The sequence below is a fragment of the Rhipicephalus sanguineus genome, chromosome 11 (assembly GCF_013339695.2).
Source record: "Rhipicephalus sanguineus isolate Rsan-2018 chromosome 11, BIME_Rsan_1.4, whole genome shotgun sequence".
In the NCBI taxonomy this organism is placed as follows: domain Eukaryota; kingdom Metazoa; phylum Arthropoda; class Arachnida; order Ixodida; family Ixodidae; genus Rhipicephalus; species Rhipicephalus sanguineus.
This window is the reverse complement of record NC_051186.1, coordinates 124,545,038-124,572,196: the sequence shown is the minus strand read 5'-3', so window position 1 is coordinate 124,572,196 and position 27,159 is coordinate 124,545,038. Positions and strand designations below refer to the sequence as shown.

At 46.2% G+C, this 27,159-nt stretch overlaps 1 protein-coding gene across 1 annotated transcript in view; it reads right to left on the bottom strand.

Annotated features, from left to right (window-relative positions):
* Positions 1-7,060: 7,060 nt before the first annotated feature.
* Positions 7,061-27,159, bottom strand: part of LOC119373941 (uncharacterized) — a 72,456-nt gene continuing 52,357 nt past the window's right edge. Inside the window, exons 3-5 of the mRNA XM_037644003.2 lie at positions 26,062-26,132; positions 15,319-15,399; positions 7,061-7,296 (exon numbers count right to left, since the gene is read on the bottom strand). Of these exons, the coding sequence (XP_037499931.1) occupies positions 7,118-7,296; positions 15,319-15,399; positions 26,062-26,132 (331 nt within the window). The 3' untranslated portion in view covers positions 7,061-7,117. The remainder of the gene's footprint in view (positions 7,297-15,318; positions 15,400-26,061; positions 26,133-27,159) is intronic.

Sequence of the window (27,159 nt, the reverse complement as noted above, 5' to 3'; positions counted from 1 at the left end):
CTAAAGCGCATGCGCGCAGTCGTAGCATAGCTAATCAAACATCGACATGAATAATCTGAACTCGTTACCGTACAAATGTATAGACGTATCACTAATACACTCTGTGCCCTTGCTCCTAATATGGAAAGCTTCCAGCAACTCCCTTCCCAAGGTATCACCACCCTTACCCAGAATCTTGATCTCGCTTAGCCGCGGTGCACACGTGCAGGCTGCGCAATGAACCGGTAAATGCGCATTACTACCATTTTTCAAGGACAGCTCATGTTCCCGCGAACGATCGTTGATGCACCTCCCGGTCTGACCTATGTAGGTTTTCCCACATGATAGTGGTATGGCATACACCACGCCTATTGCGCACCTCACGTACGGCCTGGCATGGTTCTTTTTGCATCCATGCTTGTCTTTTTCATCGCATACGCGTGCGCACAGGCCACCCAGTTTCCGAGGGGCGCAGAACACGACAGAAACGCCGTGCTTGCTGGCGACCTTCTTAAGGTTGTGGGACATCCTGTGGATGTACGGTACCACTTCAGGTCCCCGCCTCACTCGTGCGTCACTGGGAATTTTCGGTTTCATGCCTCTCATGTTCTTCAAGATGTTTTGGGAAACTGCACCAACGACCGCGCACGGATAACCAGCTGCCCGTAGCCTTGCTAATTGAACTTGAAAGCTGTCCTGCATAGTGTGCGTACACGACTTCACCAGAGCAGACTCGAGGCAAAGCTTCGCAATACCCCTTTTCACTAGCTTAGAGTGCGCCGAATCATAAGGCAACAAATCTTTTTGCGCACGTGGGTTATACTGCCAACAAACATGGTCTTCTCTAAGATGTAATTTCAAATCTAAAAACTGTATGGAACCATCTGATGGCAGTTCATGAGTGAAGTTCAAGCCTTGCCCATGTTGGTGAAAAAGTGATAAAATGTGGTCAACGCAGTTATGCAGGGAAGAATCCGTGTTAGTCTTTAAAATGATCAAGAAGTCATCAACGTATCTAAAACCCTTCAGGAATACCTTGTCGTCAAGTACACTAAGAACATTGTTATCAAAAGCCGCAAAAAAAATGTTGCAGAGCACAGGTGCCACACAAGAACCGATGCAAACACCTTGGCGTTGTACATAAAGTTTCTCTTTAAAAGATACAAACGTTGATTTCAGGTAAAACTCTAATAAATTCATAAAATTGAGCACAGACATCCCTGCGGAATTCTGAAATTGGACCACGCCGTTGTTATCAATACAACCTTGAACAGCAGCAAGCACTTCTCTTTGGGGCACAGAGTAAAACAAATCTTCTACATCTACTGAAAAACACTGACCTATTGCCTCCCCACCCTGGATGAAGGCAATGATCAAGATTCTGGGTAAGGGTGGTGATACCTTGGGAAGGGAGTTGCTGGAAGCTTTCCATATTAGGAGCAAGGGCACAGAGTGTATTAGTGATACGTCTATACATTTGTACGGTAAGGAGTTCAGATTATTCATGTCGATGTTTGATTAGCTATGCTACGACTGCGCGCATGCGCTTTAGGAGATCTGTCTTTTCCGTGTTTTTTTTCTAAATAAAACCAGTTGATGTCCTGCGCTTGCCCTGTGCACTGTCTTCTTCTCTTCTCAGCCAGTTCGTTCTATTTCTTCCTGTTTGCGCTAAAAAAAATATGATGTCTGGGATACAACACCAACTAGCCCGAGAGGAAGTTTTATTGAAGCATATTTCTAGTACAGTGGGCCCTTTCTTTGACGCGACTTCTACGAACCTACAGACAGGCCTCCTGTGTCATGTCGTGCAGTCGGTGTGTAGGTCAAGACTCATCGGGTTCTGTCTCCGAAATAGCTGTGTACCGGCGGAGGTGAGTGCCCTTTTTGGGACGTTCATAGCTACGACAGGGCATGTGAAGCGGATTTGTAAAATTTTGAGGTCAGAATTATGGAACCAAGTGAGACTCAGCTGGGAAAGACTGCGCGCCTTGTGCTACGTGTCGCATCCGCCTATGGTTGCTGAACAATTGGTCCGAGACCTGAAGCGTAAAGCTGCCCAGGCGACAGAATTCTTGTGGGCGAGCTGGTTAAAAGGGCTCCTCCGAATTAAAAATGTCGAGAAGAGGCCTCCGCGGAAGAATGGAGTGCTCGTACCAGAAACACGGATCAGGATCCCGGAGAAGATTTCCGAAGTACTTAACAAAGGGCCGAAATTCAGCCACGAACCAAGCCTTCGGCCTCAGGAACTACTGGCAATGAATAGACGCATTTCCGGAAAGGCTGTAAAGGAAGACCAGGAGAGCTGCCTATTAGAGGGTGTGGACGTGATTACAGGAGTAGCCAGGGGCGGTGGACTGAAAACCAGGAAAGACCTTACGGCTTGTGTGGTGACCTTCTTCAAGGGTAACGACCTGCGTCTGGTCCAGTCCGACGAAGAAGGCCGTTTCGTCGTGTTTTCAGCAGGTGCCTACGACGAAAAGGCACTAGGGGCCATTGAAAAGAACTTCATATCAGTGAAACAGAAGGCGACAAAGGTCAAGAAGAAGGCGGCCGTGTTGTGCGAGGACCTTGGGTTGACCAAGCTAGCTAAAGGTGTAAAGGACAGTAAGTGTGGCGTGTTATCTGTGTTTTTCACCGCGAAATCGCACAAACCGGCAATTCCATTCCGAACGGTTGTAAGCGAACGTGGCTCGTGGCAACAGCTCGTCAGCCGGTTTTTGCAGAAGCAGTTAAGTTCCCTAGTTATCGACGACCCTTTTTTAACAAGAAGTTCTCAAGATGTCATTGCCTTCATCCAGGGTGGGGAGGCAATAGGTCAGTGTTTTTCAGTAGATGTAGAAGATTTGTTTTACTCTGTGCCCCAAAGAGAAGTGCTTGCTGCTGTTCAAGGTTGTATTGATAACAACGGCGTGGTCCAATTTCAGAATTCCGCAGGGATGTCTGTGCTCAATTTTATGAATTTATTAGAGTTTTACCTGAAATCAACGTTTGTATCTTTTAAAGAGAAACTTTATGTACAACGCCAAGGTGTTTGCATCGGTTCTTGTGTGGCACCTGTGCTCTGCAACATTTTTTTGGCGGCTTTTGATAACAATGTTCTTAGTGTACTTGACGACAAGGTATTCCTGAAGGGTTTTAGATACGTTGATGACTTCTTGATCATTTTAAAGACTAACACGGATTCTTCCCTGCATAACTGCGTTGACCACATTTTATCACTTTTTCACCAACATGGGCAAGGCTTGAACTTCACTCATGAACTGCCATCAGATGGTTCCATACAGTTTTTAGATTTGAAATTACATCTTAGAGAAGACCATGTTTGTTGGCAGTATAACCCACGTGCGCAAAAAGATTTGTTGCCTTATGATTCGGCGCACTCTAAGCTAGTGAAAAGGGGTATTGCGAAGCTTTGCCTCGAGTCTGCTCTGGTGAAGTCGTGTACGCACACTATGCAGGACAGCTTTCAAGTTCAATTAGCAAGGCTACGGGCAGCTGGTTATCCGTGCGCGGTTGTTGGTGCAGTTTCCCAAAACATCTTGAAGAAGATGAGAGGCATGAAACCGAAAATTCCCAGTGACGCACAAGTGAGGCGGGGACCTGAAGTGGTACCGTACATCCGCAGGATGTCCCACAACCTTAAGAAGGTCGCCAGCAAGCATGGCGTTTCTGTCGTGTTCTGCGCCCCTCGGAAACTGGGTGGCCTGTGCGCACGCGTATGCGATGAAAAAGACAAGCATGGATGCAAAAAGAACCATGCCAGGCCGTACGTGAGGTGCGCAATAGGCGTGGTGTATGCCATACCACTATCATGTGGGAAAACCTACATAGGTCAGACCGGGAGGTGCATCAACGATCGTGCGCGGGAACATGAGCTGTCCTTGAAAAATGGTAGTAATGCGCATTTACCGGTTCATTGCGCAGCCTGCACGTGTGCACCGCGGCTAAGCGAGATCAAGATTCTGGGTAAGGGTGGTGATACCTTGGGAAGGGATTTGCTGGAAGCTTTCCATATTAGGAGCAAGGTCACAGAGTGTATTAGTGATACGTCTATACATTTGTACGGTAACGAGTTCAGATTATTCATGTCGATGTTTGATTAGCTATGCTACGACTGCGCGCATGCGCTTTTGGAGATCTGCCTTTTCCGTGTTTTTTTTTCTAAATAAAACCAGTTGATGTCTAGCGCTTGCCCTGTGCACTGTCTTCTTCTCTTCTCAGCCAGTTCGTTCTATTTCTTCCTGTTTGCGCTAAAAAAAAATATGATGTCCTTGCTGCTTATATGGGTGTGCGCCACTTCAGGCGTTTCCTTGAAGCCCGATGTTTTTTCATCGCCACGGATCACAAGCCGTTCACGTTTTCGATCAAGTCTGCAAGCAGCAAGTTTTCGCCCTGTGAGGGTCGTCACCTCGCTTACATCGCGGAACTCACAACCGATCTCCGGCATGTGCAGGGATATGCGAATGCTGCAGCCGATGCGCTTTCTCGCGTGACGGCTGCCGTATCTTGCGCCGCCGCGCCGGCAACTGTCGATTTCAGCGCCCTAGCGTCAGCGCAAGCACAAGACGAAGAAATCGCTAAACTTCGCCTATCCCCTGGGACACTCAGGTTTCGTGAAGTTACCCTTCCGTCCTGCACCGTTCCTATCTTGTGCGACATGTCTACCGGCAACCCTCGACCAGTTGTTCCGAGCGATTTCCGTCGGGCTGTTTTTGACTCCTTGCATACCCTTTCTCATCCTGGCATCCGCGCTACTCAACACCTTATCACCCAGCGTTTTGTCTGGCCGGGAATTAACAAAGACGTTCGTGCTTGGACCCGTAGTTGTTTGCAGTGCCAGCAGTCCAAGGTTTATCGTCATACGTGCTCTCCGTACGGCACCTTCACACCGCCTTCAGAACGTTTCGATAAAGTTCATCTGGACATCCTCGGACCATGGCCTCCATCGGATGGAAACACCTACCTGCTGACATGCATTGACCATTTTACTCGGTGGCCAGAGGTGTTTCCCATTCCCGACATAAGAAGCGAAACAATCGCTAAAGCTTTTGTATCGGGTTGGGTGTCACGCTTTGGCGTTCCCTCTACAATCACCACCGATCGCGGTCGACAGTTCAAGTCTGCTCTTTTCAAGAAGCTCATGGTTCTGCTGGGAAGTTCGCGGATTCGCACAACAGCATACCACCCCATCGCTAACGGCATGGTCGAGCGTTTTCACCGGACCCTGAAAGCATCCTTGAAGGCGCAACCCGACACGGTCAACTGGACAGTTTCACTGCCACTTGCTTTGCTTAGCCTTAGGACGACGTTAAAGCAAGATATGAAGTATACACCTGCCGAACTGACCTATGGTTCACCGCTCCGCCTTCCTGGAGAATTTTTCGATGCTTCAACTACAACGCCTTGCCCTGATCCGACCGAGTAGGTGGTGCAGGTGCGCTCCGCTATGCGCAGTCTTTGTGCCCCACAACCTCGCGTAAAACACCGTGTTCCTACCTACATCTCTCCTGACTTGGAAACGGTGACACACGTGTTTGTGCGCCGCGACGCAGTCCGAAAGCCATTGCAGCGCCCTTACGATGGACGTTACCGCGTCATCAAGCGCCATGAGAAGCTCTACACGCTTGATTTGAACGGTCGTCATGATACCGTGTCTATCGACCGCCTTAAAGCAGCCATCGTCGAGGACCCACTGCCCCGTGGTATTGCAGATTGCGCCACACCTAACGCCTCCGTTTCCACCACTTCATCGCACTCTTCGCCCCCTCCCACCGCTGCAACCAGGGAGCGTCGCTCTGTATCGTTCAGGCTCCCTCCTTTCTGCGGGCTCCTTCAGTAGCGGGGGGCCTATATAGCAACCGCGCCGTGCGAGCGTGCTCGGCGCTCGGAGTCCACGTTCGCATCGTGTTGTGTTTACTGTGCGGGCACGGAGTGTGGCCTGGGAACTCGAGCGACGGCGTCCGGGTCGGCAGGGTGTTGTAAACATAGCCGCCGGGCCGAAGCTGCGCCAGTCGCCCCGTCGCTGCTGCCTCGTTCACCTCGCAGCGCTTTGCTTAAATATACGAGTTCTTATTGTAGACGTGCCTTTGTCTTTCTTTACTTGTGAACACGCAATATCATCACGCAACCAACGCCCTGGACGTCTACAAACGGGTTCTGTAGTTTCTTCCTTTCGGCATGGAAGACAGTGCAAGCAGCAGTGTCTTCCATGCCGATTCATAATGCAGTAGATTTGGTTAAAGCGACGCCAAGCCAGTTGTCGTTTACGCCTAATGTACCAGAGCCAGCCAATACTGAGTATCCACACCCGCAAAAAAAGAGCCCTTTGACTATTCTCTGTGAGTCCTGACCTGCCACGTATATGACTCTCCTAAAAGAGCCACGTGAACTCTTTTTGGAGATCAGTATACGCTCCTCGTAGAGTCATGTGATCCTAAAGAGAGTTAACATTTCTCTCTAAAGAGAGTCATATACGTGGCAGGTAAGGACTCACCGACAACAGTGACACGTACCCTTTTTTTCTTTTAGAATGTAAGCTTTACCACACAAGCTATAAATACCGGGTCACCGCTGTTTTCCCCTATAGTAAAAACAGAACCACTTAATTTGTATTCATATCTTGCCAAGTGAAGTAAGTTTTATTCATACCTTGTTTATGGACCACTCTTGCCTAGTTAAACTCCCATCTGCTGTACGTTACGTTATCAACTCTCAGCATGCGCAGGCTATGTGACCTGTTCATTAGGCGCCTTCTTCAGGAAAGGCTGCTGATCTGCTCGCTGCAATCATTCGCCAGTGCGGCACTATTTCCTTTACTAAATGATATAATTCATTTTTTCCTGCATCGCCGAGCTTGGGAACCACCTCCCGCGCCATCTACTTGATATGAGTGGGATTATAATTTAAAAGGGCCGTAGGTAGTCTCAATTTCTAAGATTCTTCAAATGACTTTTCATTTCAATACACGCATACATATTCAAACGGCGTTTTTCTTGTAGTTTAAGGTCAGGTATATTCGTCCTGTTGTTACCTTCAGCAAGAGACGCAAATTTTGTAGTTTTATAATGTATAAAAATTATCATTCATCTAAATTTTATTCATATTGTTTTTACAATGAATCCAGGCTGGTCATTTTTGTCTAGTGAAGCTCCCATCGGCTGTACGTTGCGTTACCAATCCTTAACATATGCAGACACTGTGGCCTAAATACTTTTCGCCCATGCCTTGTCAAGTTCTTGAAGAAGTTTGTACAATTCTTGTTCTTTCTCCTCGTTATTGAGGAATTCTTCACCAAATGTTCGTACCACGAATTCCCACCTGAAATACCAGAATTATGTTAAATGTTGCCCATTCTGCAGCAAGAATTCTTCCTGGAACATATAGTGTGACTGAAATATTTGGCACAGTGTATTCAGACGCTGACATGAACATATATGCGAGCTCTTGTACACAGGATAACTCAACGTGGAACTAATTTGCAGAATTGTAGATACAAGTAATGCTCCATATAGGTGAAACACTTGCTCACACATGTGTTAACTTGGCGGTATAGTTGTAAGTACAAATGTCGGCTAACTCTTTTGAAAGCAAAAAAAACACTATGGTCTTTACAAACTCTTACCGAAGGAACTGATGCATCCATGGTTGCTTTATTCCAGTCTCCACTTAGGCATTTTTAAGTGCTTTTCGGGGTGTGGTTACAGAATTGGAGCATTTCATTACTTTCTTCGAATATTTGAATGATATTGTTAAGAGCGAATGAATTGTTTCACCAATGCAAAAACGCTAGAAATATTCGAAGTCCTTTTAGAACAATGCCTAATTTCATGTGCGTACTGGTGTATTGGCAAGCTTGACACTCCATGCTCCCATTATTGCGACCAGCTCAGTAAAAAGACTAAACCACGGGTTGCACTATCCAAGTACAGTCCACGCAGAGAGATTTCATCATTGAAGGCTGTGGGGTTCTTTAAAACTTGCTAATTTCTTTCAGCGTGTATGTTTTTGGCATGATCTCTTATTTAATCCGCTTCCACTGCTCGGTGGCAACAGAGTGCAGGAATTGAACGCATCCTCTTCTTCTCAGCCTCAGACTACTACAGCCACTAAGACACACAGATGAGCCCCTGCCATTCTAAAGAGTGAGGTAAACTAATTTATTCTTGAAGAAAGCCGGACTTTACTGGTTGAATAGGAGATGTCGTGACTCCTTGATGAAAGCTAAGCAAGGCTACGTAACGACGGCTGCAGGCATAATGAAACAGACGATACGCCACATATGATTCTTCCTGAGCAGTTCAGAAAAGAATGATGTGTGCTGCGGCCTGCGAAGACAGTCGCCTTGGCGAACAAGGACACTCCTATGTATGCCTATGACGATATTGAAGCGTTTTCGTTTTTGCCGGAGGCATTTGCAGATGTTCTACTAGAGTGTGAGCTAACTCTACAGGATTCGAATCCTCCCTCGCGATCTTCTTTCAGTAGAGGTAAGCGAATTTCACAATAAAATAGATTTCAGTGCAGCATACAACCACGAAAACCAACGATAAAGTTAATAGCAAACAACGAACAACGCACATATAACCCATTCAAAATGACCGTCACCAAAAATGTTGGAGCAATTCTAGTCTCTGAAGGTAAGTGACCAGCGGGGCTGATGAGCGCGCTTCCGCCGCTGCACTCGTCCGGCTTCTTCATTAGCTCTCTGCTCCTTGGGCGTTCTCCCGGGCGTGCTTCTCTGGCCTTCACCCACACCTGCCACGCATAACCACGCCGGCACAGCGTCTATACTCGACTGACGTAGTGAAAGACGTACGAAAAGCGCGCTGCGCTACTGCACCTTTCTGCAGTTCACAGTTCAATTGGCTTTGCACCACCGCCTGCATGACCAACCTTTGACCGATCCATGTTTTAAAGTGATAGCCCCCGAGCCGAGAAGGTCACGTGGTTTTTTAAATGCGATGAATTTCTTAGCGAAGCTCACGCACATTGGCCATTTCTATCTATCTATCTATCTATCTATCTATCTATCTATCTATCTATCTATCTATCTATGTATCTATCTATCTATCTATCTATCTATCTATCTATCTATCTATCTATCTTATCTATCTATCTATCTATCTATCTATCTATCTATCTATCTATCTATCTATCTATCTATCTATCCGTCTACATATGGGCGCTCTCCTAGTCGTCTCTATCACTTGTAATGGACCAAAATTGGCATAGCAGGGGATTAGCGCATGACGAACACGATTCAGTGGTCATGACATGACAAACTCAAAACGCCTGTCACGTACGTCATGAAATCCTATCCTTCTGTGACGCGTATCACACATCCGCATACCACAGTTCACGTTATGCGGGTATGTATGTTTCACAGGTGACTACACAGTGTCAATCAACACAGTAACCGCGAACATACACTTGGAAACGCAAGGCAAGTGAGGGAGCTGAAGGCAAAACACCCCTGGCAGTCGCTCGACTGCCATCTATTCGTTCACGTGATCCGCCAGAATGACGCAGTGTTCTCTTTATTTCATATGAGGCTAGGCGGTGGCCTCATGCTGACCGCCGATGACGTCAGATTGATTAAGAGCCACTTTGTGACATGCGAAGAAGCCGCCGCTAAGTGCCCTGGTGCTATACGGCTATACTAAAGCAATGCGGGCATCGACCACTATAACGCACGTTGCTTCGACGCTGCGGACAACCTGTTATGTCATCCCGCATGCGATAACATTACTGGTTATAAGAACGAGGAGGTACACAGGGATGCCCTGACCAAGGTGACCAAGATGACCCCAAGCGACATCGGTAGCCTGCCGGCATCAATATACCTGAGCATCGGCAAGCCGTACGTGGTTACGGCCAACATCGACCTAAGCGATGGCCTCCTTAATGGAAACATGGGCACCTTGTGGTAAATCGAGTGCGACGAACCGGCAATTTCTTGCGAGTGGGGCTTGAATTTCCAACGTCCACGGTAGGCATTGTCGTCCCCGCTAGGACGAAGCACGTCACTACCGCCCACCCTTAATGAAACTGAAGTGGGTGCCCGCGGTATTGCTAACCACCACAACCACGATATACGCCAGAAAAATATCGGTTGTAAGAGGACACATCACAACCACGACATACGCCAGAAAAAAAAACTCCTGTAAGAGCGCACAGTTTCCCTTGCGCAAGCAAACGCCATAACTATATATGTCACAAAGGGCCACATACACCCACGTGGTCTTCGGATGCGATAAGCGCCATCCACTGAAGTTGGTCTACGTAGCACTTTCCTCATCCACTGAAGTTGGATTCGCCATCCTCTAATGTTGGTCTACATCGCACGGCCTATACCTAACCAACGCAAAAGGTGACTTCAGGTTACTACATGTAGCCGGCTCTATCAACACAGTCTGTCGACGACATAACCCGGCTGCCAAACAGGCCTCGAGACATAGTGTGGGATAGGGCTACACTACCACCTTCATTCGGTGCTACAACCACAACAATCGCTTCACGCTTTGCGATCTCAACGTACAGTCTGTGCACGCGCACGTGCTCGCGACCTCGCAAAATGCGCTCTGCTCACAGAACTTGGCGGGTTAGCACTTTCTGAAACCTGGAGCGACGAGCCCACTGAAATCATGGGGTTCTACTGTGTGATCCGCAGCAAGATGCGTCATTGCAGGTGCGGCGGCGTGGGCACATAGAGGAACACGGCGATGCGTAACTTCAACGTAGCCTACATCCCACTTCGCCACCCGCCAGACACAGAACACACACAGACAAGCAGAGGAATCGGCGGGGTCTGGGTTGTGCATATCGATCAGAATAACAAAGACATTGCGCTCGTCGCCATCTACGTGAGAGCTGTCAAGAACCCCTTCAGCACATGCACACGCTTTCATGAAACGTGCGTGAGTTCTTCATCATACCGGACAAGTGTAAGCGCTATATATCGGCTTGCTGTGTCTGGTGTTGGTAATACCTATGTTGGTGTTAGCATCGTTACGCAACTGTAAACAGCCTGCTATATAACACATGTGCGACACTTCAAGACATGTGTGTGCGTGTTATGCAGGTTTTCTGGGTTGCGGTTTCTTTCAGTTGAGGCCATGCCTCTGACCGGGAATAGAAGGAGCCATTTTTTTCAACGCACACACAACAAAAATAACTTTATCACTCACGAAAAAGAGAAGGAAAAAAATACAAGTAACTGTAACCAATAGAGTCAAGACCAGCCTACGTCAACGCTATAGCGACCGGTGCACTAATCAAAGACGGTTCCGCGGACCGTTCAAAGAAAGGATGACAGTCACCGGTTATAGCGACGCTTGAGTGGACGTGAGCGGCGGTCTCGTTGGTAGGCGCTTGCGTTGGCGGCGAGGGCCCTCGTAGAGCGGACGAGGAGTGAAGTCGTCGCAGATGTCGGAGCAGGCAACACTCTCAGGCACAGGATGCCGATGACCTCCCGGTCCACGTACGCGGCATGAAGGTTGGTGGTAGACACTCGCGCTCGTCCCGTGGCAGGCAACCGGCCGCAGGAACCCACTCCCCCAACCAGGACGGCGACGTCTGCTCCACACGAACCGGAACCAGCTGGTCGGACAGCGGGAACGCCTCGTACCCACGAATGCCCGTTTCCGAGGACGTCCGGAGACCCTTCGACGCTGTCGGAGCCTTCGTGTTCGGCTCCGTAAGCCGACGACACTGACCCTGGCACCAGCGTGTCCCCCTTCCGGGCTCTCCGAGTCCGACTGCTGCCTTCTATCTCCTCCTCTTCCTCTTCTCACCCGTCCGCCGTGCCATCTTCCTATTGGCGGCGGCCACACGTGCCATGCCCCGCCGACGTCTTCCTCTTTGACGTGTCGCACGTGTCCGTTGCGCGGTGCTTCTGTAGCCTCACACACCGCGTTTGGAACCCTTGCGCCACCAACACCAAGACACAGCACCGAATACATGACGCGCGCATTGTTCGCGCACTCACTCATCACAAGAAAGTCCCCGGTCATCACGAGAAGCGTCCTGTCGCGGACGCCAATTTGTTATGCAGGTTTAGTGTCCTCAGGTTGTTTTAATTGAGGCAAGGCCTCTGACCGGAAATGGAAGGCGCCATTTTCGAACTCACACAAAAAAATAACTTTACAGCGCACAAAGGAAAGAGAAAAAACAAAAAAAAAACACAACAGCACCAAATAAAGTCAAGCTATGCTTAAAGCAACATCATGGTGTCCGGTGCTATCAAATGTATTTAAGTTTCAGGGGACGTTCGAAAGAAGCAAGTCACCGGTTTTGAGTCGCTGGTGGTGGCTCGGGCGGCGGAGTCGTCGCTGACACGTTGACGGTGACGGCGCTCGTGGAGCGGACGACGGGTTGAGTCGGCGCAGAGGTTACCGGAGGGGGCGGCCTTGGCAAAGCGGCTGGCCACCTTCCTGCCCACGCACCTAGCGTGGAACCTGGCGGCAGGCACCCGGGCTCGTCCCGTGGCTGGCAACTGGCAGCAGGAGTCCTCTAAGCAGCCGGGACAGTGATTTCTGCGCTCCACGGAGGCTCAGCTGCCCGGATCCGCTGCTCGGACGATGGGAGCGACCAATTTCCAGAATTGCCCGTCTCCGAGGACGTCTGGAGGCAGACGCTGTCGGGCCCTTTGTGCTCGAGTCCGAAACCCGACGGCACAGACCCTGACACCAGCGTCTCGTCCGAGCTGTCCGAGTCAGACTGCTGCCTTCTATCTCCTCCTCTTCCTCTTCTCATCCATCCGCCGTACCATATTCCTATTGGCGGCGGCCACACGTGCCATGCCCCGCCGACGTCTTCCTCTTTGACGTGTCGCACGTGTCCGTTGCGCGGTGCTTCTGTAGCATCACCCACCGCGTTTGGAACCCTTGCGCCACCAACACCAAGACACAGCACCGAATACATGACGCGCGCATTGTTCGCGCACTCACTCATCACAGTGCGTATGCCAGTTACGCCTATCTTTAGCGTCATTTTGTAGTGCCTCGCCAAATGTAAAAAAATTCCTCCACGGTCACCTTCCCGCAGCATGCTTTGCATTACGTCGATTCCCACGGTACGTACGTGGGATCTGCCGAATTTTTTTCTATTCGCAGACGGACGCGGGCGAACGCGAAAGGACGCTGCCAATTAAGCAGGGGTGCCGTTTACTGCTTCGCTGTCAGTGCACTAGTATAGCTGTAAAGAGGAAATATAGTAAACATATAGCAGGAACTCCGTAAAATATAGAAATTCTCGAACTGCTGGAAATTTTGCAGATATACCTGTACTTTACAGATTATGTCTTACGGCTTCATAGGTTGTTCAGAGGTTGTCCTGATCTCACAGTTGTCGTGAATAATTAGGCCACGATATGCGACACAACACTTCGTTATTTACTTTTAGAATGAACACTACTGCGTAATATATTCGTCGTGTAAAGCAGTTTACGCGAAGCATTCACGGCTTTTGACACTGCTGCTCTTAAGCTGTCATTTTCAACTAAGCGTCGCGAAGTTGGAAACATTTTGAAGTCACACGTCACAGTCAAAGTTAACGTGTGAATTTTGAACAATCAAAGCTCCTGAAGCTCTATCAGATTGAAGTAACGACGTTCCAATAGAGAGAACTGCGTGAGCACAGATGCAAAACGACAATTAAGAGACAATGCACGAATAACGACAACGTAGTTACTACTGAAGTACTTGAATTGATGTGTGAAGTGTACAGCTAAGTGAACTACTTCGAAGCAGTGCTATATTCATGAAGATTGAATGATGCTTAATAGAACGCGTTGCTGGGCGAGTTGGTGCATTGTCTACAAATAAAAGCAGAGCGCGAAAAAGACGGGACACAAGAGACAAGAAGACTCCCGTCTTCTTGTCTCTTGTGTCCCGTCTTTTTCGCGCTCTGCTTTTATTTGTAGATTGAATGATGCGCCCTTCATGACAGTGTATTCAAGTAGGCTGTGGCTACTGTTGACTACAAAATAGTAACAACGGTGGGTGGCCAAATATCCGGGGAAGCTCTAAACTGGAGAATTGCCACACGGCGAGTCGATTTTAGAACGTGTAAAATTTTTCGCATAAAAAATAAACGCGTCTTTCAGGCAAGACGATTAGGTGGGCAACTGGGCACGTGACCAGGGTGACATTCATTATAGTTGTTCCAGATTCGACCTTCTGGGCTGCAATGATCTCTGTATGTTCGGCGCACCGACTTTGGGGAATAAAACTAGAACTTTGGGGGCAAAAATCGATGAAGCATTAGGTAAAAGGCTTCCATACACGTTACCCATAGTAAGGCAACAGTTTATTTTATGTGTCGCGAGTAATGTTTGAACAGAGGAGCTGCGGGTGGCATTTGTCGGTTTACTGCACGATTTCGCAGAGTCGCCTATCAACCTTTCGCATGAAAATATGTACTGCATTATGTACACAGTACATCTGCATTCTTTCTTTCCGACCTAATTTATGTAAAGCTCTAAAAAGTTGCTTCTTCTTCTCCCCTTGACTTCTCAGCTTCTCAGTTACTTCTCAGCACTTTTTTTATGTTTGTTCACGTTCATGTGCGCAGACTAGTGTGGCACTGGAATTCATTTGTTGCAGGAACAGTCCAGCAAAATTCAATGGACGCTTCACCTAGCAATGCGTTGCGCTAATGGGAAATCAACGACTGACTACGCCCTAATGCTGATTTCGTAAACGGTGGCCTGATGAAAACGCCATAATGACAGAGTTGCGACTGCTTGTATTAACGATGGATTTGCAACCACACCATTTTAACGATAGCTTGGCGAACATAAAATGACGTAAATTACGATCACAGAAAGACTACGTGATTAGGAATCCGGTTTCGCTAGGACTCAATGGAATGCACCAATTTGAGGCAGCATCGCGTTGTTTTCGTGTCTAGTCACTACCAGAAGACAAGAGCCACTGGCCTGCACACAGAAAACGGCAAGATCTTGTTGGCTTCATTTCAAATTCACATATTTATTTATTTATTTTTTCACTTTTCAAGCCTTCACTTGACATCTGCCATATTTTTACATGAACACCTCGAGAGAAATTTTTATTTAATACTCATATTTCATTGATATAGTGACTCTAATATATAACTTTGTGACAAATAGAACCGTTGTTTATCCCAGGAGCAAAAGTCAATATAGCAGAGATGGAAACTATTTTCTAGATATCTGCGTTCTACTCACTGCTGGCTATATGTAGGGGAGTTAAGAAAAATGGGGGATGATAAATTTCATGAAGCTAAGGAAGAAACACCTAATAAAACCACGGTTTGATGCTCTACACAAATGTTCGACAATAGGCAACGGAAACTTACCATTGTTCATTGGCGTGACATGAACGATAGCACAGGTGTTGTAATTATCACTGTATAACAATGTCTCAGTGTAGTTGTATTCTGAAAAGGCAGGTGCAAGGAAATTTATTATAGTACAATCTGGATCATTTACATTTAGTTATTTCAGATGATCGAGAGTCATACCATCTCTCACGCAATACATGTAGTAAATAATATCTTGGAAGACTAATATAAAAATAACACACAAAATTGAGCAGTCAGGAAAGGGTGAATTCTAAGAACAACCAACACGACGCTCTGGTTCCTTTCTAGATTTTGATGAATCTTACTTTATGCGCAGATTTTACGCCAAGGAAAACGATTCTTATGTTGTTGTTTCTTTTTGAAAAAAAATTGCATCTCCTAAAAAGATGGCCATCTTCTGGTCACGACACTTTTCTGCCAAATTTAGAACTTCGAATATTGTGCGCACCAAGTGAAAAACAAAACACCGTGAAGTCACGGTATTCATTGCCGACGAAGAAGCACTGGAATTCAATATAATGAGTGTTTTTCTTTATCTTCACTTTGGAAGGAACTTTGAGAAAATAAATCATGAGCATAGTAATTAGCGCAAAGCACCTGTAATTCAGGAATTTATTGTCGTAGGCGAGTTAGACTAAGCATCATAAAACTCAGTAGATATAGACTAGAATCTCGGCTTTTTCTTGGGGCAATTTTCGTGGTTTTGCAAATCACCAGTAAGGTTCTGAAATCTTCCAGCACAAAGTTGAAGCAAACAGTGCGCTGGAATATCATGAAAATATCATTAAAAACACCTGGATAGCAAAGTCAATATCTACTGACCTTTTTTATCCTTAGGGTAACTAATCCAAAGCAATAAATTCCTAAATTACAAAGCGTTTTACCGAATTTGTGATCTTTTTTTTTCAGAAAACTCCTTCTACAGCAAAGGGAAACAGAAGATACAAGATAGTCATGTGGACTTTTTATTTGTTGAAAATTATTTCTGTGATCAAATTGTGTACCGCATTTCAACTAGGTGCGCTCAAAATTAAGAAATTGCCATATTATCGAGAAACTCTGTTTGGAGGCCAATTTTTAAAATTTATTTTGGCGAAGAAAGCTTTTTTCACAAAACCAACTTCGAAATCATTGTTTCGGGCCCAAATCTGGGCCTAAAGCAAAATTTGATCAGAAACAGAACCGGTCACGAAGAGCTCGTGTTCGTTCGTGCTGGGGAACACTCGAAACATTTAGGCATCGCTATCTTGGAAGTGCTAATTATATTTCTTACCAACATTGCACAACTATGTATTTCAAAATATGGGAGCAATATCGCTATAGGTAATCAACCTAAAAACATGGTGTTCTGTTTATACACTCGTAACTCAAGTTTGACTAAGGAGTTCTCTAATGTATCACGCAGGGCTTCTTGAAATAGCGCAACATGATCTTCAATGAGGGTGTCTGTTGTGTTAGAGCCTAATCGAGTGATATTTTAGAAGTGAGGTTAACTGTATACAAATACTCATTCTTAAGGGCTTAATATCAAGATTATTACAGAGTTCAGAAACTGGTCTACATTTCTTTGATATTGAAGTGATTCCTCATGGAGGGTACCTGCGCATGCATTTACGGTAACCGCCGACGACGATTGTCAATGCAACCCAAAAGCCAAACACTGCAAGAGAGCTGCCTACACTGACTAAAAATGATTGCTGTAAAACTTTGACAGAGTGACGATATTTGGACAGAGTTTGTGGTATGTGTAACTGTAGGGAGTAGCGATTGGCAAGTTCAACGGCACCAACATTATTTAACCATTCGCAATGCGCGCACGACATTGATCACTTTGTGCAGCCGTGAATGTTCTGCGTTGATGCACCTACCGGCGCACGGGCTGATGAATGCATCAGCAGAGGAAGAAGAATTGACGTATCTCTTCATTGATGCGCCTTTTTTCAATCATATTTTCAATGGCCTCTACTCGGCAGGTTTGCTTCTCGTAGGCAGCATGCAAAGTTTCATTCGTCAGCTGCCGTGTCGTAAGGTAAGCAATACATTACACCATCCGGCAACAAAGAAATGCTCAACGTTCAACGATACGCCAACGAATCGCCTTGGCTGGCACATCTAGGGTTGCACGTAAAATTACCGATAAAGTGGACTGGGGAACAGACGCAATTGTAGCATGAGGGGTAGTGCAAGTACGCCCGATGAGAATATTTTGGGCTCACTCGGTACCGGAAATGAGCATTTTCACCCGCTTTATTTGGCATTGCTTTAGTGCAATAAATAATAAAATTCTTTTAAAGCAAAAATAGGAACAAATATGGATTTTCAGTATATTTTTTATATATCCTGAGGAAATTGTGCCCCTCGGTTCATTCCCGTCCTTTTGTTTGGAGGTATTAACTAACTTGAAAAGCTAGCGTTGTGGTTGCTGGAGTCAGCGCATTTCCATTTGAGTCAGGCCCACCTATTCTTGTCTCTACAGTGATGATGAAATGACAGAGTTGATACAATGACGCCACCTAAACGTTCGTGGCTCCCCAATACTGTGGCTTCCACTAATACAGGCCGAAGTGCTCACTGGTGACACTTCATGATGCCTGTCTCATAAAATTTTAAGCGTTGTATTTACATCAAAGACTTCTTTGAGGACTGTGAGTACACTTCCTGCTGTACCCTAAAGCAGTAGCTTAGTTTATTATCTTTATGATGATAAGTCCTTCATTCGCAGGTACATATTTACTTATATTACCATGCCCTGCACCTTACACAGTAAGTGCAAGTTCTTCTTCAAAGATAGTCATTAGGTATGTTCCATAAAAGGTGTTGTTGACACCAGTAGTGGCCAATCGAAGTCTATGCAATTCCACTCTATTATCTGGAATATTTCTATATCACCGCCTTGTTCTATATTTGCACCAAATGTCAGTACAGTCAGCAAAAATATACAAACAAGTATTCACGTGTGTGTGGCGTATACGCTCCAAGCACTGAATTCGTATTAGGTGCTTTAGTTGTGTACTAAAAAGGCTTGAAAACGTTATCATTGTTATCCGCTTTCCTTGCATAATGGCAAACCAGAGAAATATCATTTCTATATTAAAAATGACACCATTTTGCTTCAACGGCGAAGCCATGAATGTGATAGCGAGAAATTGGAACGTAACATGAAGAAAGGCAGAGCTAGAAACTTGCTGCGCGCTGCTCAAGGACGCAGGAAAAGAAATCACACAAGGCGAGCATGAACTAAGAACTACCACAGCTCGACACTTCCAGCGCGCTGCTCAAACACAAAGAAGGACGCACGAAAAGAACGCACAGGTGTACAAAGGACGAGCGCGAACTGTCATAGTTGTTACTTCAACTAGCCCATACTTTGGCTATTCTAGCTAGAAGCTCACTCCTTTAGCAAACGCCGCCGCTGTCGCGAGCAAAGTGAGCTCCGTGCGGTCTATAGCTTCAACGAAAGCTTTGCGGTGAAAGCACAGGACGTACAAAGCTCCCCCTCAAGAGGTAAGCGCGCGAACATGGCCGACCACGCCCTATGGGTCAGAGTACAGGTGGAAGGCGCACATTCCTTCTCCACCGAAACACTAGAAAGCTTAATAATTGGTGGCCCAAGAAATTTCCGAGCACCCAGGGCACATGCGTAGAACGCAAACCACTCTCGGACTCTTGCGTTGGCATTGTCCCAAGACCTCGCAACGCCCTCTTTTGGGCTGCGAGCAAAACCGGAGAGAGCGCGGCCTCAAGAGAAGAAAATAAAAACGGCGCCTGGCAGTGGCACGTTGTGATAGATTGTGAAATCACGCGAAGTGACGTCAGTGTGCAACGAGAGAGCGTGCGCCAGTTTTGTGCCTGTTTTCTGTTATCACCAAGTGTGCCAATACCTATCAGCGCCTTAGCTATATAAAACAGTGTCCTTTTTGTAATAAAGGCATTTTTGTTCCGTGTCGTTGCGACTCACGCCTCAGTTCATTACAGAGGCGACGATGCACGGTCTTACCCGTGCGTGGGCCGGGGTTTTCCGGCAGCATGGCGATCGGTAGTCACATTCGAGGGTTCGACCTCAGTGAAAATTCGCCGTGGCTAGAATATGTCGAGCGCAGTGAGTTTTATTGTGCTGCGAACAAGCTCACAACTTAGTACCGAAGCTTGGGCGTGTTGGTTAGACATCGGAGGGGAAACAGCGCAAGAGAAGACGAGGACAAGAAAGGCGACGCACACAGAGCGCTCACAACGAATGAGGACAAGCGAGCTGTGTTGCTCAGCTGCTGTGGGCCCGAGACGTACTCCCTCATAGACATTCTCCGTGAAGCCGTCGCGACCACCAAACGTGGACTACCAAGTCATCGTGGATGCAGTAAAGAAGCACGTCAACCCGAAGCCGTTCGAACTATATGCGAGGTACGTACGTCTTTTCTAACCGAGACCAGCAAGAGGGGGAGGGCGGAGCCGATTATATCACTGCTCTGCGCAAGTTATCCGAGAACTAGGGATTTGGCGGAACAAAATTGCCATTAGAGGAAATATTGTGCGACCAGTTGGTTTTTTGAGTCTCTGACAATGTGGTTCAACAACAATTGTTGGCGGAAAATATTCTGACGTTCGACAGGGCCTATGAATTGGCAATCACGGCAGAAGCAGCTGCCAAGCAGCAAAAAGTAATACGGAGCAATGCACAGGAGCTCGAATTCCAGCAGGAGTTGACGTCGAAAGTAAGAATGGAGCCAACAAGAAGCAACCAGAGAGGCAGCGGGGTTGTTTTCACTATTTGGGAGATTCGGTGTGTTTCAACTGCGGCGGAAAGGGGAATTTAGCAAAAGCATGCCGAAAATATCCAATAGAGGTGGAAGCGCAGCTCGAGGACAGAAAAAATTCCGCAAAGGGTGAGTATGACGAGTTGTTCAGTATCAGGCAAGTAAAAAGCGGGACGCCAAAGTACGTAGAGATTGGAAATGAAGTCGTACCGATGGAAGTAGATTCTGGAGCTGCCAGGTCGATTATCAGTGTGAACGAAATTCGGATGCTGAATGTGGTGAAGCGGATCAAGCTGGACAAGTGCGACATGCAACTTGTGACCTGGACAAAGGAAGGCCCGGACGTGCTGGGAAAAGCGTCTGTGCCCGTGAAGTTCACAGACCGATAATTTCAGCTGCCGCTACTACTACTGAAGAACGACGGGAACACGGAACTGGGCCGCAATTCGTTCCAGCTCTTGGGAATCAGCCTAACAGGTCTTCATAGCATAAATGTCGGACCTCAAGCGATTGTGGAAAAATTCGCAGACGTGTTCAGTCAGACATTTCCTAATCGCTAATCTGCCACGCATCCACATCGAACTAAAGGAGGCCGCCGAAGCCCGGTTACTGAAATGCCGCAGCATTCCGTTTGCCATGCAGGATGAAGTCGTTCCTGAGTTAAATTGCTTGGAAGAACTGCGAATTCTAAAACCCACTCAATATTCAGACTGGGCAACGCCAATCGTCGTGGTGCGAAAGGACGACTCCCTGCGAATATGCGGGGATTATAGAAGCAGGGTGAACCAGTCCGCAAAACGTAATGTATACCCGTTACCAACAAGCAAAGAACTGTTTGTCAGATTAGGAAGGGGGCGTGTTCTTTCCAAGCTCGACCTGACGCAGGCCTATGAGCAACTATTAGTGGATGAAGAAACGGCGGAGTTACTCACGATAAATACCGTGCAAGGGCTGTACAAGGTTTGTCGGCTGCCGTTCGGCGTATCCGTTGCTCCTGGGGTTTCCAAAGAACGATGGACGTGGTGCTGGCCGGAATGCCACAAGTATGACCTGGATGACATCCTGATTGCCGGCCAGTCTATCGAGGAACATGAACAGATCCTTGCCGAGGTCCTCAGCCAATCGTCCGAAACTGAGCTCAGAGTTCAAGCTGGGAAGTGCGAATTTTTTAAGGAGAGCCTTGAGTTTCTAGGGCATCGGATTGACGCTAAGGGCATCTGCCCCTGGAAGGCCAAGGTCGAGGCCATCCACCAGGCTCCTGCCCCGAAGCACAAAAAGGAACTGCAAGCATTTTTGGGTATTATCAATGTTTATGCTCATTTTTTGAAGGGCAGGGCAGAAGTAGTGGAAAATTTGTATTGTTTTTTGGATAACAACGTACCATGAAACTGGGTTTCAGAGCACATGGAAGCGTTTGAGAGCCTGAAGAAGTAGCTGACCTCTTACTCGTTACTGGTGCATTTTAAACTAGACGCCCAGTTAGTGTTGTCACGCGACGCGTCATCTGTGGGACTGGGGGCAGTTTTGGCTCATCGCGACAACGAAGGAAATGAGCAGCCTGTGGCGTATGCGTCTAGAACATTATCTAAGGCCGAGCGTAATTATGCTCAGATCGACTGTGAAGCTATTGCCGTGGTGTTGGGGTGCGATATTTCCACCAATACCTGTGTGGGCGAAATTTTCTCATTCTCGCGGATCACGAGCCCTTGCTAGGAATCTTTCAGCGGAAAAAGCAAATTCCGGCGGTTCTTTCGCCTCGCATGTTACGGTGGACTCTAATGCTATCAGCCTACGAATACGTGCTCGATTACGGAAAAAGCGGGGACCATGGAAACGCACATTGCCTGAGTAGGTTGCCGGCTCCCCTAACCCGACAAGAGACTGAATTACCGGGTGACACTCCTACTGGAAGCTGTGGAGTACCCTCCAGTGAGCGTACGAGAAGTGGCAGCGTACACCAGCAGTGATCCCTAACTGTCCGAAGTGAAGCAATGGATCCTTGAGTGCTAGCCATGTGAGCGAGTAGCCCCGAAGTATTCTGTGTATGAGACAAAACGAGTTGTCTGTGCATCGCGACTCTGTGCTCTGGGGAAGCCGCGTAGTAAGTCTTGAGGCATTGCAGAAAGCAGTGTTGTCTTATGCACGCTAACCATTCGGGAGTGACGGCCATGAAGGCAATTGCTTGGTCGCACGTGTGGTGGCCTTATATGGACAGAAAGATAGAAGAGCTAGTCAGAAGCTGCATGCCGTGCCAGGTAAACTGACCGAGTGAACCAAATACACCAACGCATTTCTGGTAATACACCAATGCATTTATGTAATATTTAACGCATGCCGTTAATTATCAAGTAAGACCATGTATCCTAATTACCAGGAGCCAAACACGACGCCCTAGAACAGCTCTGCAGACCATTGACTACATTATAATTCTGCCCGTTTGGACGATGAAGCGATTGAATATTACCTGGCCTTCGATGGTCCAAGGGGGTAGTACCATACCATAAGTTTAGCACTATTGCCATTTCTGACCTTATCTACAGCAGTATCACTAAAAGAAATGGCAAGCAGTTGTATGACTTGCATTATTTGCTGCAAAAAAGCCCCCGCTGGAATCCTGCGGTGACGTGCTATGCAGTGAATGCCAGGCAAAGGAAAACTTCGTAGGACCTTGTGGTTGTTCGGTTAGAACATTTTTTTCTTGCTTAAAACAAAAACTACTGTTTTCAAACTTCCAGCACGTCATACCCACAAAGCATATTGCACCACGATGCAAAAGTCATACTTTTACTTGAAACGCTACATTGTGAAAATGAAGCCGCACTATGGGACAAAACGCTATTTTTCCCAAATTTGTCACAGTATTGTGGCAACGTTTCTTCTTTCGATCCCGCAGTATTTTTATCACTTACTATAGGAACCAACAAAGCCCTCAATGTTAATATATTACTCGCGAAAAAGTCGCTGCTCTTTCCAAGAAATGCTAAACATACAGCATTTTGCGACCAAAAATAATGCCAAATTAAGGCCAAAAATAATAAAAGTTGAAATGAAAATGAATAAACTAACATAGCCATGAAAGAGCAGCGCCTTGAAATTAAGAAAAAAAAATGTTGCGTAGTAATGGCTCAAACCAGTAAACTTATATAAATTGTTATGTACGACAGAGTTTCACTTCCGTGCTCCAAGTTCGAAGCGCCCTCTAGGCAACACAATTTTTTTCCCGAAATATAAAGCCTCAATAACTACTTCGGATTTTAACACATACCAGCCCAATCTATTTCAGCGTGATTGGAAATGGTCGAAAATTTATCTGGTACACTTGATATGAAATGACCCATATATATATATATATATATATATATATATATATATATATATATATATATATATATATATATATATATATATATATATATATATATATATATATATATATATATATATATATGTGGGCACATAGTAAACATATATATATAAGCACGGCTGAGTACATTACACAAGACAGCATGCAACTGAGGAGTGTGAACTCCTCAGTTGCATGCTGTCTCAGCTGTCTCATGCTGTCTCAGCATATGTGAACTTGTAAGCATATTTAAGAGAAAATAAATATGCAAAAACAAATAATTACGCACTTAGCTGAAGTGGTGTATGTTTTCTTGTTTACAAATTTTTCAGCATTTTAAAGACCCGCTGCCACTCCTAGCATGTGACAAGGACGAAATTGTCTCGGGGCAATATTTGGCCCACTTTAGAAATTTGTGTGCGAATGTAGTTTCGTTCCTACTAAATCATCTTTTGGACAATAAAACTTATCGAGTTCTTTGAAACTGTCACATTACCAGTTTTAGGTAATTACGCTATTGTTGAGGTGTAATTTTCAGAATACAATGGGGTTACATTCAGCAAAAAGGCAATTATTTTAAGTTTGAAAACGACCACTCTCACAAAAAATTGCCGCGAATTCCTCCACTTTATCTCTTTATTTAAACAGCATGGACGACCACAATACCTAAGACAGCTGAGTTGCATGTGTACAGACAGGTGAAATTCTTGAACCTTGTGTGATGCGTTCCATAAATCTGCTGACGTACTTCGTTTTTGTTATTATGACGTGAACAGCGCCTGAAACATACAAACTGAAACACACAAACTGACTTCCAACTGAAGGTCCTCGTCAGTTACTCGTGATTGTGTGTTTCACACGCTGTTGACGTCACTATGGAATACCAACTAGCCCGGTCACACACCTTGTTTTTGTTATTGCGTCACCTATTATATAAGAAATTGATGCTTGTGCATGCTAATGTGTTTCATTACTAACATTTCCGCGATTAAGATTCCTTGCAATCCATATTCTTTTGCGATGAGTCGCCTCTCCGTAGGCTGTGGAATGAACCCATAGCAGAAAGCCTCCCTTTTTCTCTTTCTTTCCCTTTTCCCCTTAACCCTGTGAGAAGTAGCAGACTATAAACCCGCTTTCCAGGCCGACCTCTTCTCCATGTCATTCAACATCATCTTGTTCTTGTTGCTGTAGCGCCAACTGTATACGAATGCAAAGAGAATAAGAGCAGCTAAGCGAAAGAAGCGCTTCTGTTGTTTCTTTCTTCTCTTTGTTCTTGTCTTAGGTTTCGCGCTCCTCGTATGAATGAATAGAGGGTTTAATGTTTTCAACTTCCATAAGGATTTCCTCTTTAAAATAACCTAAACACTTACAATGCCATGTTTTACTGTACATGTCAGTCTTTTACCGTGCCTTGCGTGCCATTTCACTGTTACAATCGTATACAGCTAGGTTACACCGAATTATGTTTTTCAGTATAAATGGAAGTCGGCTGTCCTATCCTGTGTGTAAAAAGATGGCTGATCCCTCCGTCATAGGAATCGGTACAACACGAAAGTGAAGCGTGTCGTCACAGAAGTAGTTCATTGTTTATGGTGCATTGGTATATGAGAGCTTGTACAATGTCTATTGCTGTTACCGCGTGTTGTGGATGCACCCACGTTGACGCCTAGTGGCACATCTCCGTACCGACGAATAACGCCCATGATCATGATTTATCCCTTGCGGTAACTGAAGTTTTCAAGATATACCTAGACACCGCATATGTTGAATCTCGCGCTAAGATGGCATAACAAGCACATAGTAAACACTGATACTCGATGTCCACTCCTTCAAAGCGTTACGCGAAGAGAAACGCGACGGGCGTCGAGTCTTCCCTCTAGCCTGGCCGTTAATTCTCACATGGTGAGCAGGGAACGCGGTCCGACAGCCAGACGAGCATCGGAGAGCTATTTTTCGACGTAGATGGCTGCTATGAGTGACGCTTGGGCTAAGGCCGCCACCTCGGGGTGTGTTAAAGCTTTGACGACATTGGAAACGCGCCGAATGGGACGGTTGTAGCAACGGCGCGTTGCAGGAGCTAATAGCGGAGGCAACGAAGTTTGTTCCTAGAGTAACATAGTAAATGGCTCGTTTGTTTTCGACCGTGGTGGCACACATGTCACCGCCCCTTTATAAAGGCGACGCTCATAGCATCCATCCATCCATCCGAGAGCACTGTGAAAGGAAAGTGTGAAAGATAAAAGGCGCACTCTTGTAGCCACCGTTGTGTGTTTCACGGTAGCTCAGTGGGCTAAACGCCCGCAATCCGGCATCGCGGACCGAGAGGTCGTAGGTTCGACTCCTGACAAGAGACCGTTTTCTTATAGCTTTTTTTTTCTTTGCCATCTGATGGCGTTCATTTTGCTGACGTGTTTCCGTGATGGAAATACGTTATGAAAGTCTTGGTGGATCCGGCGTAAACATTTCCGTGTTAAAAGTTTTTGCTCTTAACTGATGCTCAGATGGCAACAGTCGCTATTATTTGCTATGGCAAATATGTAAAATTGACGCAGTTCGAAAAGTCACACTGTATAGTTATGAATTCATGCCACTAAGTATCGCCAGGTGTCGCACATTTATTCATATGTAGGTAATCCCACTTACCTTGAAGCTGAACATTCAATATCGTGGTGTTTCCTAAATCAAACGTTCCTTTGCCGTTTAAGGTTGTCCAACTGTAAAAGGTTGAAATATTTGTCACTTGGAAAAGTAAAAGAGGAACTGCACAATCTTTTCCCCAAGTTGCATTGACAAAAAAGGTTGGTCGAATCATTAGTGCTAATTTTAAATGCGAAGCATTTCTTAAAGAACCTTTGCCACTTTGAGCGTTTCTATCTACGTATCTATTTATCTATCTAGCCGGCTACGTCTGGATGCTCTCATGATCACCTCCTTAACTTGGTGTAGACCAGAATTGGCATGGGAGGGTAAGATGATTTGACGAATATGACTGTCGGGTCATGACATGAATACCGTTACAATCCGGTTGCGTACGTCGTCAAACCCTTTCCTCCAGACACGTGTGGCACATATCCGGTTACCACGTGCCCCGTTGCACGGGTATGCGCCACAGGTGATTGACAGTTTATATCTACCAAGAAACGGCGAGAACAGCGGCCGTATAATGTACTTTTATTCCGTGTTCCGTATTCCGTTTTCCCTGTTACGTCACGCTTGAGGCACCGCCCACGGCGGAAGCCGCGACGTTTTTCGAATTTGGCCAATAAAAAGCGCTCGTATCCGCCCATAGCTTGTTGAGCAAGACAAGTGCGGCAGTTGGCGTTTTTTACGTAGGAATTCTGGGGAAATCCCTAGTATTTTGTAGGTATTTTCGGGGGGAAAATCTAGGGGCTTTAGTGACTTTTTGGCTGAGGGCCGCAAAGGGGCCGTATAACTCTTTTATTTCGTCCGCGAGCGTGTGACAAAAGAACAATTGTACGTAAATGAAAATAAATTTGTTTTATGAGCTTCTGGTGCTAAGGTTAATGAAGCGTATTGCGAAGTAAACGCAAAACCTATTTTGAGAGTCGTAGCCACATGGGTGTTGCTTTTGCATCCAATCCAAGTCGCTTAAGGCGGCCGTTGCGAGAAAAACAGCTGATCGTCTCTGCGAGCCGTGTTTTCTGTTCTGTCACCTATAATGCTGCGAAAAGAATGTGATCACGACCACTGGGGAGTATTTTCGTCGCAGAGGAATATCGG